Genomic DNA, 20044 nt, shown 5'->3' on the forward strand with positions numbered 1-20044 from the left:
GATTAATTCTTTATGAAATAGATTAAAAAACGATTAAAATTCATCTAAATGTTCAATGTTTTAATGGTTGATCTCCTCGAATGGTCGTTCGAAAAGATTAATTTTAAGATATGTTGTTTGTCTTTTTAAAAGGATGTTTCTTATTGTTAAACTTTTCAAATTTAATCTTTAAACCCTGAAATTAGAGAAAATCCCCAAATTTTTCGAAAATGCTGAATTTTTTTTATGTTTAATATTTGGAGTTTTAAAGATATTTTAAAAAAATTAGACCAATAAAATGGATAAAGATAGTGAAACTAATTTATCGATGTCTAATGTAATAATAAAATAATTAGACCGATAAAAATTTATCGATATTTATGTTTAATTTATCTAATTTATCAATAATAAAATAATTAGACCAATAAAAATCTTCTAAAATGATGAATTTTTATGTTTAATTTATCGAATTTATTGATATCTTAAAAAAAATTAGACCAATAATTTTTTTTGTTGTTGATAAACTCCCGAGTTATTTGAATCGAACATAAGATAACTTAAATTCAGTTCACTCAACTCGTACTCAAGTTCAACTTCAGCTAAATAATTATTGAATCAAATTCAAATTTCCTTTCATTAGCCGAAGCTGAGCCGAGTCTAAAACCTTATGTCAGGAGAAGTGATGTTTCTATAATTACAGCCCAATTCATAACTGATAATAGAAAACAAAATTATACTGAATTATAATGCAGGAATTAAAAATTAAAATTATGCATATTACAGGGTTCAAAACCATAGTTTGACCAAAACTATCAATGAAAGAACACGTTATTCATCAATTTTAATTTATTGCACTGGAAATCAAAAGAGATACACGTGCCCAGGCATTAGAGGTGCCCTTTTTGATTCGTCGTAAGGTAAAGTCATAGCCTAATGGCAACTCGTTACATATAGCGCGCATATAAACGAAAAGTTTTAAGCTGCCATATGCATATACAAATAGTTTGAGCCATTTCCTCATGCTACCACGAAAGCACTGGATGAACCCATGAAATGCTTAATTGATCCCAGAAGCTGTTTCGCAGCTCCGAAATGTCTTATTCTGTAAACTCCTAGAGAGGCAGATGGAGGGATTGTCCATTCGATGGTTGCTTGACTTCTCGAGCTTAGCTTTGATGGTCTAGACCACTTAAACCGAAGGCAGAAATCATCGTCGTCGTAAGTCGGAACCCATGTATCTTTCCCTTGGAGTATCTCAACGAGGGCAAATGTACCTTCCGTCATGAGATCGTTCCTGGGACAAGCTGACCAGAAGACAACAGTCACCGTGCTACCTCTCTTGAAAGTTGAGTTAGCTGGAACATCGGTGCTTACGTCCCCGAAATTTACACCTGCAGGAGTAGAGTCCATTACGACAGGAGTGAGAAAGCCTATTTGCTTCTTTAGAAGATCAGGAGGTTGTGGGCCTGGTTCAACAGGTTGGCCTTTGATAAGTGCACTTGCGAGCTTCTGGAACTCCTGAATGTAGGCACCGAGTGTGTGTGGACCATACAGCGTGGAGGCACCCTAAGAAACAAGAGCTTGTAAAAGAACTAGAAAAAAAATAAATAAGAGAATAGAAACTCCGAACACAAAATAAATCTCCTTATCGCAGTCGCCATTCCAAAAATTCACATGTTTTTCATACACAAGTGCATGTATGACCAAAGAGCAGTCACATGATAAACTAAAAGTGAGTTCAATGCAAATATATCGGTAGCACAACCATTATAGTAAGTTCCAGTTCTAAGCACAATGAATCTAGCCATGAGAGTAATCGGAAGGCCATATCGGTTGCGAGTTCAAGATCTAAAGATCTCCAATCTAAGCAAAGCTTACTGAGAGTAAAAAAATATTGTAGAAACTAATTTTTATCACTCGGTTGTTTTTTATAGCCGATAAATGTTAACATTTGGGTAATTATCTATGCAAGTATTGCTAATTTGGCACTGACCTCATATCTCTGAACTTGGTACTCCTCGAAGGTGGTAATATACTGTGAATATGTATTAGTCAACCCAGCTATAACAACATGAGTGTTACTACTGAATTCTCCATGACCACTGCTTGTAAGCACAGTTTTTACAGCATCGCGAAGACGCCTTCCAGACATTGTTGTAAATTCTGCTTGAAACAAAATGGTGAGAATCATCCTTATAACTGCTCATAGTAAAGAAAAGAAACATAGTGCTCAGAAGACAACATCAAGACATGGTAGTAAATATTCAATTCAAAGTGAAAACTGATGATAGAAAAAGGAAAAAAACTACTACCTCCAGGTACACTGAGAATGACTAGCTGCCCAATCCGAAGGATCTGTATTGGAAGTATTGAAGGCTGCCAAGATTACAAATGAAGCAAATGCATCATCAGTGAACTTATACTAATGGAAAAAGAACTGCAAGCAATTTTTTAGACATACAGAAAGACATCAGAGAAGTCCACGAGTCAAATGGTTCAAATACTTTATCAGGCATCTAAGTAAAGCTCGTGCTATAGCATATGGCTTTCACGTTACAGAGACTTGGTTGGACATGTATGTCCCCAAATATATCATTGCAACTTACCGCCCAATCATACGGTTTCTTCATTTCACCAGTATCTAGCAAGATGGGCTTTGGATGATGACAATCAACTTGTTTTTTATCTGGAGTTTTAAGTAAGTTGCGCACGAGCCTCCAGAAAGGATTTCCCTGACATAACATTACAACAACATTAATCGTACAACGTAGGCAAACATAAGGCATGGAAAAATGAAAAGTATATTCAGTTCAGTCTTAGATCACCTTGTCATCTCCTTGCTTAAAATCAAACGCCCCCGGGCCATCAGTTGTTCCTGCTGCAAAAGCAAATCCCATTGCGGCCGGACATGTTTTAACTACCTCAGAACCTCCTCCTGCTTTAGGACTTGTAACCTCAAGCTGGGAGAAGTCAAGATATGTGTGGCGATAATCAACCTTTCCTTTTAGTTGCTCGGATGCTTTGTTAAACAGATCCACAGCTATATTGAATTGTCTCTCCCCGATAATACGAGTACTTTCAAATTCATCGGGATAACTGCCAAGTAAAATGCAATTTCAGATTTTGAGGCACAATATATATGGCATGATATAAGCAAGCATAGCAGGCAAGGTATAGTACCCCGGTCCTCGGCCATAGCATAGTTCATTCTTTCCACCACAGGTACTATGATTGAAGTCACAAGGAAGACCAGTGTCAACACAAATGTTCCAAGTACATTGGGACTAACATCACCACAATTTGTTTGACAAAATGCAGACACAAATCCTGGTTTATCAGCCTGTCTAAGAGCATTCCTCACACGTCTAGCAGTGCTTGAAGTCCTGGTTGCAGGCTTACCAGGAGAAGACTGGAAAGATGCAGCAAGCTCCAGCAACTCATGGCCTACATCAAAAGGACATTAAAGAAACAACGCACAGAACCAGCCAGCATGTCAAGGAGTTCGAGCTACAAATTATGGATCTGATTAATAATTTTTCAAGTTATTGAAATTGAAAGCCAAAAACTTACTATTATGACGAATGCTGGAAATGATGTTCGAGACTCGTCGAGGTATTCCATCAGTATCCAATTCATTACTTTTAATATCATTCTGCTCAAACCAATCTTCCATAAATCGTGCTGCTGCACCCTTGTTGTCCCCACTGATCAGTGAGTTTGTACGACTCATTGATGTTCCATGAGTCGCAAACCAGTTGAAGCTGCCCACTGGACCCCACTGGTCATCTACAAACTTTATAAGGGTCATTTCTTTATCAACATCATATTTATATTTGGTACGCTCTGATGCAGGGTTATTGAGATAGGCACTCGGACTACGGTTTACTCCAGCATCCAATAGCTCTCCTGTTGACAACCAATAATCTTTAAGCATAATAAATGCAACACCTCTGGTACAGAACAAAGTGGAACTCGCAGCAAGAAAAAAAAATTCAGAGAATTTCAACATGAGAACATAGATTGCCAGAACCAATAAAACTGCATATTTCGTGTTCCTTACCCTTGTTCACAAAAATTGATCCAGGTTGGAGATTTTCGTGAGCTTGTACAATGCTTTTCTCGATGCCATCTACCAGGACGTCAAATGACTGACGAACAAATCCAAGGGATGTAACGATGTACACCACATATTGGAGATAACCACCAGGGCCTGCATGGGTATGAATACCGCTGATAGCAACATTCTGTTCGGTATATAAGTTCCCATATCTGCAGGTATAAGAAGCAGCTAAATGAGGGTATACATGAAAAAAGTTTATCAACACCAAATATTGATCAAACTAACAAGCAATTGAACTAGTATCCCATTTCATCTATTTATCAAACCCTGAACCAGGATTGCAGTTTTATATGGTTAAATAGAAAAGCAGATCTCCAGGCATCACTTGCTGCGATAAATAATTACCTCGCTTTCAATCTCTCAAGCACTTTAATTGTCACTAATTGTGATGCCATGCAAGCATCGAGATTAACAAACACTGCTCGTTTTCCCTGCGGCTCAGCCACAATAAACGATCGAGCACGCAGCCTAAAGTGAATCCCCGAAGATATTTGTTCTGTGTTAGCATATCCCATCATATTAACATCGGCTGCAGGCCCAGTAATGTCATAGCTTCCAAGTCCAATCAAATAGTTGGAATCCGACAGCGCGGTTTTACTATACTGCAACACAAATACAAGAGATATCCATAACCAAATAGCTCTCAAACGAACCCGAAAATGGCAGCCAACAGAAGCAAGAAATTCCATCATGAATCGAACAGCTACACCAGGCAGCACTTTTTATATTCTTCTCATATCCCTTCATCAAAGACAAGAACATGTCAAAGCATTATATTGGCAGAAAACAACATTAACCCAAGATTTCTATCAAAGTAAATTAAACAACTTCAGAAGAAAACCCAAAAATTGAAATTGATAATAAACTTTCTTAGTGAAATAATCAATAAAATCCAAATAATTAAGCAATACCCAGAATTTGAAGAAGAAAAATAGGGAGAGGGAGAAAACTATAATACCTTTCTTTGGAAGTAAGTGTTTATCTCGGCTTGTTTTGATACTTTGGAATTGAAGATATAGAGAGAAAAAAGGTGTGGGAAGCAAGATTCTTAAAGAGAAGTCAAACTAAGGAAAGTTAAATCGGCGGTTGCTTTGAAGGGAAGACAGTGCTGATGCAGTTGTTTTGACATCTTCGCGACTTTCCGAAGTCTGTTATTTTGGAATTTAGCTGTGGGGAAGTGTTCGGGTGCACAGGATGTCTGTGCTGCCTATTGTTTAATTGGTTAATTTAAGAAATTATTTTTTTATATTATTTTTGCATTCAGGAGTAATATTATTTTGTAATAAGAGGAGGTTCGAGAAAAAATATTATAAGAAGTAATATTTTTTTAGAATTTTATATTCATATTTAATTTGTTTTTATTCTCATCATATCATAAAAGAATATTATCAATAATAGTAATTTTTTAGATAAAATTTTGAAATTGTCATCCTTATGTATTTGTTAGTTTTTTGTCCATTCAAGTTATTTTGGCTAAAAAAACATCGTTAAATTAATAGGTTTTCTTTTATGAAGGTTTATATATTATATATTTTTTAATTATATAATTAATTATTTGAGAGTTTTATACTAATTTAATATTTAAATGATGTTGTTTATATCTTTAATATTTTGAAATGGAACAAATATAATTAATTTTAAAATATTTTTATGTCGTTTGCTATTTTTTATTTGGCAGATAATAATATTAATTTTGGTGTTAGTCGTCGGTTAGTATTCATTTTTTTCTTTATCTTTTTATATCTTATCTTTACTTTTTTTAGTTTATAATAATACTTTTTATGACACACATTTCTTTACTTTTTCTCATATATTTTTTTATTGATCGCTTAACTATTCTTTTCATTTAAATCTCTCAAATTTAAATTTGACGTTACCTCAACTATATTAGGATATTTGAATGTTTTTAAGTATTGATCTCAAATAATTAAACTCTTACAGGGCAGAGCAAGGGAAGCTGGAGAGATTAATAAAAGCTTGCTCACTCATGGTCGTGTTATCAATGCGCTTGTTGAGCACTCAGGTCATGTTCCATATAGGTATAACTTATTAAAGGTGTAATTTCTCATGAACACTTGCTTGTGTTTTGGGTAGGATTTGTAAAATACATTTACAAATGGCGGAGATAGCAAACTTACGAGGCTGCTGAGGGATTCATTGGGAGGAAAAACAAAAACATGCATAATTGCCACAATATCACAATCCATCCATCGTCTGGAAGAAACACTCAGCACTCTAGATTATGCACATCGTGCCGAGAATATCAAGAACAAACCAGAGGTCAGTCGATCAGCCATCAGTATCACCTTTTGATTTTTCTGTTGCCAAATTATTTTACATGATAAAGATGAATTTGCCCCGTTTCAGGAAAAGGGACACTGTGTTGAATATACGAAGGTTCTGAATTTGGTTGCAGATAACTGAGTTGCAAGCGAGTTTCATTTGGATGCACTGGATGGCCTATGCCTTGCTGAAGCCTGCTATGTCCAACCTTTTGAGACTCTAAGATATGAGAAAATGAATCCTTGGGAAAAGGTAGCATCAATTGATTTTCCACAGTTTGAAGTCTCATTGGCTGCATAGAACCAGGTGCAGGCACTGTCAAAGGTTGAAACAATGACAATAGACATCTCACCTGCACCATAGTATAATGATATTCGGTCAAAAGGGATCAATGAGAAAGCAATTACAAGTAAAGGAATACACTGAACGAATATGTCTCACCTGCTGCTTGTTGAGTTATTGCTTGAACTTAGAACCCTTCTGCTAGTTATATTCAATGGCATGTCTAAAGGAACTTTCATGCAAAGGTAAACAATCCATATAGATCTTGAACTTCACCTGAAACCACAATTCGTGCATGAGAACATAATAAAGAACCGGAAAATTGTCTAACTAGAATGCTTTAGTGCCTTGCACTTCCAGTCAACGAGAATGAGATGTAAGCATCAGTAACATGGATTTCATTTTTGCTTTTATGGTCTCCAAGATACAACTAGAGAAACCTTAAAGACCATTTCATAAAGGCAAAAGGGACTACAAAAGCTTCAAATTCATATCGAGATTTCTAATGACATTAATGAGAAAGCTACCATAAAAAAAGAGCAGGCTATGAACACTACAACGAGAAAAAATGGAAGAACAACTTGACCAAGGTCAATGCTATTACCTATCAATGGCTTGTTGCCAAAATATATTCCTGAAAGTCATTGAACTTGGCTCATTGCGAAATTGTTTTCCTATAAGTCATTGAACTAAGTCCTACAAGCCAGAGGAATCATTATGTCATAGTTTGCAATGTGTCGTAACCGGTTTTAGTCCGGGCACGAAAAATTTATTTGGCGGAAAAATTGATGTGAATAAATGGTTTTTAAAATAATTTGGGAGTCGCCATCGGCCTTTTGGGCCAGGTAGGTCGAATACCTAAAAATCATCTTTTAAAAGAGTTTTTAAGAAAACATAGATTAAAAGATAAGCTGATCTGCGTTTTAACAAAAAATTCATTCTTTTTAATAATAAAAAGGGATTCGTGGTCGGTTACGTTTAGGGAAGGATTAGCACCCCTACAACGCCCAAAATTGGTACTTTTTAATTATAAATTGTCTCTTATTATTAGAAATTAAAATTTAAAATATTTAATTTAAAGTTATTACTATAATTTTAAGTAAATTTATTAATTTATATAAATAAGATATTTATTTAGAAATATCAGAAAAGAGCTTCTAGGTGTTTTAAGACAGCTCCTTCCTTTGATATTAAAAAATAAATAAATATTAAAACATTTATCTAAAAAATAATAGATTAATATATAAAAGTAAAATATTTATTTATTTAAAATTATCAGAAAACAGACATCTAGTTGCTTTAAGACTATCATTTTCTTTGATATTAAAAAATAAATAAACATTATTATAAAATTTTTATAAAATTAATCAAATAATATATTAATATTATTAAAATAATAATTATTATTAATTTAAATATATAACAATAAAATAAAATTGCAATGTAATAAATAAAATTAAAATTATATAATCAAAATATAAAGTATTGAAAATGAAAGATCAAATTCGAAATATTAAGAAATCTATATCCTAATATTTTAATTTAACCTTAATTATTTATTCAGGGCTAAAATAAAATTTAAAAAACTATGAGGGACTAAATGCAATATTTATCCTAAATATATTATTTTAATATAAAGGACTAAAATAAATAAAACTAAAATTAAAGAACCGAATTAAAATGATTATAAATTGATTTAGTGACTAAAATGTAAAGTTTATAAATTAGGATGGCTGCGGAAAGGATTTACCCCTGATGGAAATTACATGCACACCCCTCCCCCAAAACGACGTCGTTCGAGAAGGGGTTTAAATACCTCAAATGGCTGGCCATTCGGGCCATCTTCCTCACTCTCTTCTTTCTCTCTTATCTCTCTAACTGAGAAAATTAAAAATTCTCTCTAACTCTCTCAACGGAGAGAATCCCGGCAACCACGGGCCACCGTTCTCCGGTGGCGATCGCCGCCGCCGGCCACCGTCAATGGTGGCCGGAAATTTACAAAACCCCCAGAAGATAGATCTGAACTCCCTAATGACGGTTCTAGTCTCCTTTTTCCCTAAATATCTTTATATCGACGTAGATCTAATTTTTTTACCTTCGAAAAATGAGACTCCGGTGACGCTCGGTATTTCCGGCAATGAGCGAGGCTTCAAGGGTAAGTTCCTCTTCTTCTCTTCGTTTCTATTTTGGTTTACTGCTGGTTGTGGGTTCGTCTCTGTTGCTCGTTTCTATTGCTCGTCTCTGTGTATCTCTTCTCCCCTTTTTTTTTTGTTTGCAGGGAACCAGTGGCTTTTATAGCCACCATGAGGTTCGTCTCGGACCGGTCACAAAGGGGTGACCTTTGGTGAGTCACCGGACTATGGTGGTGACTCACCATAGGGCGCACTTCTGGAGTCTTCAACGGGCGTGGCTGAAGCTGAGACGTTGGTGTGGCGGTGGAGTCTTCTGGAAGCAGAGGCGGAGGCTGGGACGTGTTCCTAGGGTATCATCACCCTAGGGTTTTATCTGGAAAGCTGTGGACCGTTGTAATAATATATATAATAATAATATAATATATATAATATAATAATAATATTTATAATAATAATAATAATAATTTTAGTAAAATGAAAAATTAGTGTTCACAGCTGCCCCTCTTTGCTCATTCTTGTGTTAACAAGAATAGAGCAAAGACGAAAAAACAATAATTTTTCATTTGACTTCTTTTAAGTAAGACTGAAATGTTGAAAACATCATTCCAGAGGTCTTAAAAACATCATGCACTGCAGGACTTACAGATGACCCGAAGGCTTTGAAAACATCAAAAAGCTCCCGAAGGCTTTTTGGAAACATCATGCACTGAAGGGCTTACAGATGACCCGAAGGCTTTGAAAACATCAAAAAGCTCCCGAAGGCTTTTTGGAAACATCATGCACTGAAGGGCTTACAGATGACCCGAAGGCTTTGAAAACATCAAAAAGCTCCCGAAGGCTTTTTGGAAACATCATGCACTGAAGGGCTTACAGATGACCCGAAGGCTTTGAAAACATCAAAAAGCTTCCGAAGGCTTTTTGGAAACATCATGCACTGAAGGGCTTACAGATGACCCGAAGGCTTTGAAAACATCAAAAAGCTCCCGAAGGCTTTTTGGAAACATCATGCACTGAAGGGCTTACAGATGACCCTAAGGCTTTGAAAACATCAAAAAGATCCCGAAGGCTTTTTGGAAACATCATGCACTGAAGGGCTTACAGATGACCCGAAAGTTTTGAAAACATCAAAAAGCTCCCGAAGGCTTTTTGGAAACATCATGCACTGAAGGGCTTACAGATGACCCGAAGGCTTTGAAAACATCAAAAAGCTCCCGAAGGCTTTTTGGAAACATCATGCACTGAAGGGCTTACAGATGACCCTAAGGCTTTGAAAACATCAAAAAGATCCCGAAGGCTTTTTGGAAACATCATGCACTGAAGGGCTTATAGATGACCCGAAGGTTTTGAAAACATCAAAAAGCTCCCGAAGGCTTTTTGGAAACATCATGCACTGAAGGGCTTACAGATGACCCGAAGGCTTTGAAAACATCAAAAAGCTCCCGAAGGCTTTTTGGAAACATCATGCACTGAAGGGCTTACAGATGACCCTAAGGCTTTGAAAACATCAAAAAGATCCCGAAGGCTTTTTGGAAACATCATGCACTGAAGGGCTTACAGATGACCCGAAGGTTTTGAAAACATCAAAAAGCTCCCGAAGGCTTTTTGGAAACATCATGCACTGAAGGGCTTACAGATGACCCGAAGGTTTTGAAAACATCAAAAAGCTCCCGAAGGCTTTTTGGAAACATCATGCATTGAAGGGCTTACAGATGACCCTAAGGCTTTGAAAACATCAAAAAGATCCCGAAGGCTTTTTGGAAACATCATGCACTGAAGGGCTTACAGATGACCCGAAGGTTTTGAAAACATCAAAAAGCTCCCGAAGGCTTTTTGGAAACATCATGCACTGAAGGGCTTACAGATGTGGGAAATAGTTTACTAAGTAAAAAAAACTAAGGAAATCGTTTTCTTACTTTTCAACAATTTCATTTTTAGAAAAGATTGAATGAGAAACTATGGAAATCGTTTTCTCATTATTTTTCAAAATAACATGTTGATTAGGTAACATGCCCCAATCTCAAAATAATGCTCATTTTTGTGGATTACGTCTATCTATTCTTCAGATGTTTGCGTGATTCTTGTATTTACGGTTTTGAATACCTTCTTCTTGTAAGGTATTTCTTACCATGAATCTTCTTGTTCTTCCGAAGATCTGTAAAACTTCATTTTTGAATGCACTCAGATGTATCAATGTAATGCATTGTCTATTGTGCAAATGATGTTCTTATGAATGCATGAATGTTGATGCAATCTTCATTTGACTTCAAAGTGGTGAACTTGGTCTTCCTTCACTTCATCATTTATTGCCAGGATTACCTCTAGATATCAGTGTAGAAACTTATGCTATCAAGCTTGCATTCATGCAGAATCATCTGATCAACTTGTATCTTTGCTGTCTTCTTTGCTTCATGAAAGTCTTAGAAGAAATGTTTCACTTGTGGAACTCTTGTCGTAGTCAAAATTATGACCTTGATGCCCGATTTTGTCTTGGATAAAACCAACTTTATTTGCTTGGACTTGTGTGTAAATCCCATAAATCTTTCATCTTTAAAAAGAGAATCTATCATCTTTGAAGAGTGTAGATGTAGATATGCCTGACTCAGCAGGGATTAATTAGGAGAGTAGAGTTTGTTCTAATTTAACTCTTGAAACATCACAAGGAAGATTTATTCCAATTCCTTTCATGTCTCCACATATAATCAGATCTCGAATAAGGCAACTTGGACTAATATCATGTCGAGATGCTTAACAACAACCTGTAGTTCAACCTTAGTTGACCCCATTAGTTTCTTGTTTAAAATTTCAACTTTCCTTGGAAAGAAATCTTCATTATATCTCACTTCTAATCTTGGGGTTGAAGAAGACAAACTTCATCTTGGATCAATAAATGGAAACCATATGATCGTAACATTGGTTCAGCATCAGAATAGCAGGTTCGTAAAACATTTGACAGTGCATTCATCCTTTCCTGTGGCTTCTGCTCAGATGTTCGTAAAACATTTGACAACACATTCATCCTTTCCTGTGGTTTCTGTTCAGATGTTCGTAAAACATTTGACAACACATTCATCCTTTACTGTGGCTTCTGCCAAGATTTCTCAATCATTTAAGCTCTTTGCCTAATGTTCAAAGCTTTTGAATAACGTCACAAGACCACTTGAGAACAAAACTCAGTGGGGATTCAAGTGTAATGTTGGTATGACCAAAAAGTTGGTCAAATTCACAAAATGTGCTGGTATCAAATTGAATAGGAAATACCGACAAATCTTGATATCATCTCTGGAAAAGGAAAATGTGATACTGATCATGTTTTCTTTCGTAATGAGCATGGTAGAAAATAGAAACACTTCAGCTATAGGATCCATGTACAGAACGATATCCGTAGAATTCTTGATGCTGGGGATGAAACGCACTTGATAAACCAAATAGATGAAAACTCGGTTTAGTCTAGCTGGCAATGATAACCCCAGTAACAATCGGGAAAGAGCAATATACATGAGCTTCTCTCTTCAATGTCATCAATTAAACAAAACTGATGTGAAAAATAGCTTCGTAACCTCAACAGTATGGTTGAAACTAACTGACAGGAATCTCAAAGAAATGTTTTCAATTATCACCAACACATAAAAGGCCAAATTCAGATTTTGAGGTCTCGAAGAACTGATCCTTGGATTGAATGGTCTATCTGGGGATCATCTTTATTCATGTAATCATAATGTAGTTTATCAAAGAACAAATTATCATGTGACACATGGTTTAAGAAGATTAGGTATTTGAAACCATACTTGCTGAATAAATATTTGTTCAATAACAGGATCCTAATGCAACTGCTTGCTGAATGAAGCAATTATGTATAGTCAGCTCGACTGTCACTGTTTCACCATTTTCATTCTTAATATCTTTATGTCTTATTGGAATTTTTTTCTCAAAGCAATGATCTTTAACACATAATGATGTGGGCCTTCAGCATGTCCCAGCATTGCTGATACGAACGTTCAAAAATGCATCAACAGTCCTAATTCTGATTGAAATGGGCTTTCAGTATGCCCCAATATTCTATTTCTAGTTGAAATGGGCCCTCAAGATGTCCCTCTAGATCTATCTGATTCACTCTCAATGTCTGTTTGACTGAAATGTTATGATCCTCATGAGGTCCAATTTTGACAATGAACTGTTGTAGGTACTTGTAGCTTTATTCGTGCCCCAAATCTATTTATCATGAATACTCTCATTCTGGTGTCACTAAATAGTAGTGTTGTCAAGTAACTTGAGGAATTATCTTCTTGTTGTCACAGAATTAAGAAATACTCCATCATTCTGAAAGAAATGTCTGAAATATGTATCTTCTAAATGAGGTGACCATTTTCTGTATCTGGAGGGGTCTAGTCAGACAGAGCAGTAAAAATAGCTTGGTAATCCGTTCCAAGCTGACACAGTGGCTTATCATCTTTCAGTGAAAGCCATTTCTGAAATATACTTTTCTGTGGGAGAGAAACCAATTTATGCAAACAGTAATCTGATACAATAGCAAGACTACATATACAATGGTACAGGCTCATCAAAAATCCACATCCATGCAACATGTTGATTCTGATAACAACTCATCTGATTATGAAGTGATCTTTCAGGATGATTTCACAGCTATTGATAGTTCTTCTGATATCGAGGAAATCATGAATTATGATTCTGATGAGGAGAATAAACTGTTATACTTGATAAAAATGGGATACTCAGAAATTGAGGCTTAAATAACCATGGATAAATATGGTCTGGATTCATCAATTGCAGAGTTGACAGATTCTGATTTCATCAATTGCAGAGTTGACAGATTTTATATATGCCGCTCAAATGGCTAAGGCTGCTGACGCACTTCTTTCAGTAGAAGATAGGAATTCATTATGTAATGACCCCAATTACAAGCAAAGGCGAAACTTGGGCTATGATTTTTAAAAAGGAAGAAGCAGAGGAAGTTTGAAAAGAAACTTCTTAATGAAGACGATCATGCAGTTCATCTTTCAATTCCAATGATTGGTTCTGGGGTTCCTACCGAACCAAATCAGATAACTCAAAGAACACTTCCAGAAGATGCTATTGGGTCTCCTTATTTCTACTATGAGCAAATTCATCTTTCAAGTCCAATGATTGGTTTTGGGGTTCATACCAAACCAAATCAGATAACTCAAAGAACACTTCCAGAAGATGCTATTGAGTCTTCTTATTTCTACTATGATCACATGGCACTTACTCCAGTTAATGTTTGGACTGGAATATCACAGTACTTATTCGATGTAGAGCCAGAATTTGTAGATTCGAAGTATTTTCATGCTACTACACTGAAAAGGGCTATATTCATAATTTTGCCAATTGAGAACATATTTTCTCTTATCTTGTTTTCTCCACGCACTATACATGATATTTTTCCATTGATGAAGAAATGATGGCCTTCCTGGGATCCAAGAACAAAGTCGAACTATTTACAAACATGTACAGGAAGTGCCAAATTGACAGAAAGGATCTGTAAGGCTCTTGAAGCTTATGACGATGTGCTACCTTCGAGTGTCCAGAAGTATGTTCATGATGAGTGCTGAAAATGGAATCTGGTATGGGTTGGAAGGAATAAAGTTACTCTACTTGAACCTAATGAGGTGGAAATGCTTCTAGGTTTCCCTAAAAATTATACATGAGGAGCTGCTAGAGACATGTTCTCTAGTGATATCAATGTTCTGTCTCTTTTCTCTAAAATTAGTGATGCAGAGGTTGCCTTCAACTGTCTTGGCATACCTTTAAAAACAGATGTGTAAGAACTGAATGATAATCAGTTGGAACAATTGATGAGTAGTTTTATCGAATTTGACCTTGTTGTCAGTGGCATCCAGCGTAACAACCTTACTGGAAGAAATAAACATCATTGTGATAAGATAGAAGATTTTTGTTGGTGCATTTTCTTGCAATGACTGCTACGACAACTATCTCTTTTGCTGCTTCAAAATACACACTGCCATAACATACTCTTCCCTAACCATGGACATGTTTAGTTGATGGTAAAACTGGTTATCTCAACTTTTGGAATCCTGTACGGCATACAAATGTAAAATTTGTTCCAATGTCTTATTTTGTGCTATAAGTCCTTAAATTCAAATTCAGCAATCTTCTGAAGGACATAATGAATATCATCTTGACAAAGAAAATGATCGGCCTAGAAGAAGTAGCAATGATGTATCAAGACTTGAGCCAACATCACGGTATAACCAGAGTGCAAGTAGTGACTTGTTCATTCCCATAATACATCTTACTGGGACCTATATCTCTGTGATGTAATCTGCCAGAAACATGGATTAATGGCTGGGGAAAGTAATTTGTCTGGTGATGCTTATCGACCTCAACATGAGATAAACGATAATCTTTCTTGATGAGCTACTAATAATGTGATAGGGGAGTGTCACAAGTTCAATTCCCCAGACTTTCTGGCTTCTTGGACCACTTGCCTTCAAAAATGTGAAGTGCTTCATTCCTCTGGCCTTGTTTATTCTTTTTTCTACAACAGAGGTAGAATAAGCAACAATTGCTTCAAGGACCTTTCTCATTTGAGACTGCCAGGTTTGAAAATGTTTTTTCCTCCTTTGTTTATTGAAGAATGAAAGAATTTTGCAAAGTATTACCCCTTTCAGGTTCACAATATAATCGAATAATAAACAATGAGTTTAATGAATATTAAATAAATCAACTACACTTTTAAATCATTCAAAAATCATAGTCCTATGGCAAGTGTCAAAATTATTGACTGATTTAAGGTGTCGGTTGATTTTGGTAAAGTAGGTTTTTTCAAGTTGGTTCAGTATGTCGCTTCGGGCTTCCACTAATCTTGAAGAAAAGGTTGCTTGTAGAGATGCTTCTCGTTTCCAAAATCTCATGAACGTCTTTGGGATGTGCGGTGCTCCTTTTAAGAGCTTAAAATTGTCTCTTATGTCGTTGTTGCACCATTCAATATTCGAGTTGCCTTTTTAGGTTTTCAACTCGAATCCTCCTTTGGTTCTAAAATGTTATTTAAAAATTTACATCTTGAACCCCCCTTTTATCATTTTTCATATCATGCATTAAAGATTTTAAAAACCAATTTTTGCAAATAAAAATCAATCTTGAGAGGCGAAATGAATTATGAAGATATTGTCTTTTACTTAGAAAACCATGTATGATTAAAATGGACTTTTCAGGTACGTAACGTAGGTCATGGCTTATGGTTACGAAAGAAAGGAATAAAAAGGCCCAAATAAGTGTTTAAGGGTAATCAAACCAAGGATCAATTCATTCTGATGCCATCACCTTGCCTTGCTTAACTTGGATCTGCTTTGTTGGAGATTTTTCCATCATCTGGATCCCTCTAGACTGCCAAATTTTGGATTCATTTCCATTTTCTCATATCTTCAACATTTCTTGCTTTTCTTGTTTGTACTTGATCAACCTTGTAACTTGAGGCTCACCCATCTTGATTTAATTTTTTTTTTGCTTTTCTTCTTTCTTTGCTGGATGAGTATAATACTTCAATTGCTTTGATCACCTCCTTTTCCTTTTGCATTTTGGAGGTTTTCCATTATTCTTGATTGGATTGATATTCAAGCACCCTGTATTTGACATACTTTGTAGTTCAAAACTTTCATGACTTCATGGAAACTTGTCTTCGTAAAAAATGTATTGACAATCTTTATTCTTGTGAGCCAATATCCTTTACCTTGCCCCCCAATGTAGAGGGTGATCCTTGGTTAGGGTTGAATCAGAAGAAAAATCATTCAGGCTCAAGTGGGGACAACAAATGATATATATATATATATATATATTAAAGGATAAATGAAACAATGCCGTTCATCATCTCATACACAGAAACCTTTGTAAAAAGAGGTATCCACAGAGGGATGAATATTCAAGATTAACTTTATTTACATGAAAAATGTAATTAATGCATGATATATTTATTTCAATCAATCACTTTCCCCTTCTTCTTTGAGTATGCCCTAATCACTCGAAATTATCATCAATGAGTTGGTCCATGATGCCTCATCTCGTCTCTTCTTGCAGTAAGATTCACGGATAATTGAAAGTTTGGTTCTTTTGAGGTCTTTTGGTTTATGATGGTTTTGGAAGGACAAATGTGTGACTTTTGAAGTCGTATATATGGTGGAATGTAGTATCATCAATCAACTCTACCCGAAAAGGTAAACATCTGGAGTAGGTGTCTCAAAAATAGGTGGAGACATTTCTTCGGAATCTTTGTAGTGTCAAGATTTAGTTTGAGTAATTGGCATTGGATGGGATATTGAAGATATAATTTTACCACTTGCCAATAGATCTATAACTCTTGAAAAATTAAAAGAATATTTAATCTACTTGATACTCAATAATTTCAAGATTAAAATTTGATTCCTTGCTCATAACCTTAATAAGCAACACACATTTATTTATTGCACAAAAGGTGGAGGAAGGAAAAAAAACAAGTTTAAACAGGATGCTGAAAGTAGAAAAGTACTACAGTGGTAGATAACACTTCCACTTGTTCATGCATCATCACTCCTTTAATGTCAGTTGTGTAATAAGATCAGAGTCATTGTCTTCATTTGCCTCCCATTTCTTGATCATTTTTTGTGTCAAGATTCTTTTGTCAACAAGCATCTCTATTTCTTTTAACAGTTGCCTACAATTGCCCGTGGAATGCCCAAATACTCTCAAGTGAAAATCACAAACACTACTTTGATCATAGCTATGAGCAGAAGGGTTTGGTGACATTTTCATTGGTCTTGGTGTGATGTACTGACCTTTAACCAAATGAGGGTACAAGTCTGAAATGGACGTTTGGAATACTTCCAAAGTTTTTCTTGATCGCATGACTTTCTTTGGTCGATCCGAATAGTTACTTGCTCTTTTTCTTTTGTAATTACTAGGACTCTGGATTCAACATTCATTCACATGATCGGCTTTTGCTTTTTGATCCATCGGGCTCTTGGATGTGACTTTTGAGTTTTCTTCACTGATTACATTCTCAATTAAATCTCCACTTGTCACAAGATTCTCGAATTCGTTTGTCGGATTTGCCTGCATTAACTCGAAGAAAGGCGCTGGAAGGGAATCACGAAACATACGTGATATTTCTTCTTCTAACATGGGAAGTTGAACTTGTGCTGTCACTCTTCTCCATCTTAAGGCATATTCTTGAAATCTTTCATTGGTTTTCTTCTTTACTCTTCGAAGATCCATACGTGTTGGAGCTAAGCCTTTAACATACCGATATTGTCCCAAAAATGCATCAGCTAAATCTACCCATTTCTTGATCTGTTCTTGGGTCAACTGATTGTACCAGACTACTGCTAGGTTAACAAGGCTATCGTGGAAAGAGTGAATTAACAGGTCATCAGAATTTAAATATCCTCCCATTTTTCTGCAAAACATTCTCAGGTGGATTAGAGGACAACTTGTGCCATCATATTTCTCAAAATCAGGCATTTTGAATTCATGGGGAATAATCAAATCTGGAACCAAGCTAAGCTCTCTTGCTTCTAATTCTTTGTGGGAAGTATCAACACATTTCATATTTTTGATTGCTTCATCCATCTTCTTGAATCTTTCCTCATATTGCGAATAATGAACAAGGCTATTCTTTGGGTTCAATTGGGATTTGGGTTCAATTGGGATGCCCCAGAGGGTTTTACCATTTTCGACTCTTCAATCTGACAGCATGATTGCTCTTTATAAATTATCTCTTCTTTATCAGATGTCACATACTGAATAATTTGATTTGATCCATCTGGTACTGAATCTGATGTTTCTTTCCTTATATCCGGAGGTAACACTGTCAATTGTTCTGGCCACTGGTCTTGTAGTCCCTTATAAGATTGCTCCATTATTTTCATGATGACAGTAAAGTAATATGAATGAATGACCTTGGTTTTACTGTTACAAAACCTTTCATTAATTACTTACATATTTTTATATTTAATGTATATAACAGTAATAAAAAAATGTAATGTAAATGCGAAAATGCATAAATTCCAAAAATAAAAATGCAAACTGTGCAATTCAAAGGCAAACATAAAAGTATGAATGCAAAATGGAAATGCAAAGATGTAAAAAGTAAAAATAAGAATGTAAATGCATGTATGAAAAGGTGTTACTCAAGAGTGATCATCTTAGAACAGATTTCATTGAACACAAAAGCTTCAGTACATCAAACAAAACTTTTACATGTAGGGGACAACTTTTAGTCCTAACTTCAACAAAACTTTACATATAGGGAATAACTTTCCCATTTTCTTCTCTATTTTACTTAAAAACCAAACTAACTTCCACTCATACTCAGGTGTGGAATTATCCATCTGCTTTAATTCTCTCGTGAAGCCAGCTAAGTCCACCAGCTTATGAGCCATATTGTTTGCTTGAGCAGCAGCTTCATTCATGATATTGTCTTTTTTCCTTTATCCTTCGTGTCGATTCTCGGAGTTGTAAACAATGTTGTTCATTTTTTCTTGTGAGAGAATCTTTGTGTTCAAAAAGTTCTCGTACAAGATCTCCATAATCATCTAAACATTTATTCAATGTCTTGTTCTTGTTCTTGTCTATAGTGGCTTTTAATTCAGTATCGATCTCAAGCTGATGAATCTGATATGATGCTTCCATGTTGGTCATAGCACTATTTAACCTTTGATTTTTGACTTGACATCTTTTTAATTCACTAACAGACGTATTGCATCTTTCTTCTGCAACTCGTGAATTATGATAAAACTTCTTGGCTCGTCCTTCATGTATGTTACAGTTCTTCTTCAGTTTGGTGACCCCTGTTATCCACTCTTCTGGGTGTTCCCTATACCAGCATTTTGAAAGGCTTGACTGACCTTCTGGAAATCTTCTTGTATGTTTTCCATTTTGGTGCTCAATTCATTGTTTTGATCCTTCAAATGACGTATTTGAACTTCGAATCTAAGCAAATCTTCTTCCTTTTGAACGCCCCTACTGATATTCTTACCTTTGAAGACTTTTGGTATTAATCTATCAGGACCCTCAGTTACCAAACTAGGTCGATCATTTACCATAAATTGCAAGGTTCCATGATCCAAAAGACTTTGAACTCGACGTTTGAAGGCAAGACAATTCTCGATGGTATGTCCTTGAGCTCTGGCATGATATTCACAATGAACGTTGATGTCATACCAATTTGGATATGGAGGTTGGAATGGTTTTATGTAATATGGAGCCACTTCTCGTGCTT

The 20044-nt window shown here is 35.6% G+C and overlaps 1 protein-coding gene across 1 annotated transcript; it reads right to left on the bottom strand.

Moving 5' to 3' along the window:
- Positions 1 to 863: 863 nt before the first annotated feature.
- Positions 864 to 5211, bottom strand: LOC120144034 (neutral ceramidase 1-like). Its single transcript, XM_039158197.1, is given in 11 exon segments — positions 864 to 1545; positions 1973 to 2142; positions 2292 to 2355; positions 2586 to 2711; positions 2805 to 3075; positions 3160 to 3244; positions 3247 to 3423; positions 3550 to 3885; positions 4040 to 4248; positions 4445 to 4840; positions 5058 to 5211. Coding segments are annotated over 10 exon segments (2334 nt in total). The 5' UTR covers positions 4792 to 4840; positions 5058 to 5211; the 3' UTR covers positions 864 to 996.
- Between the last annotated feature and the right edge of the window lie 14833 nt (positions 5212 to 20044).

This window comes from Hibiscus syriacus, unplaced genomic scaffold, assembly GCF_006381635.1.
Source record: "Hibiscus syriacus cultivar Baekdansim isolate YM2019G1 unplaced genomic scaffold, ASM638163v2 tig00110879_pilon, whole genome shotgun sequence".
NCBI classification, from domain to species: Eukaryota; Viridiplantae; Streptophyta; class Magnoliopsida; order Malvales; family Malvaceae; genus Hibiscus; species Hibiscus syriacus.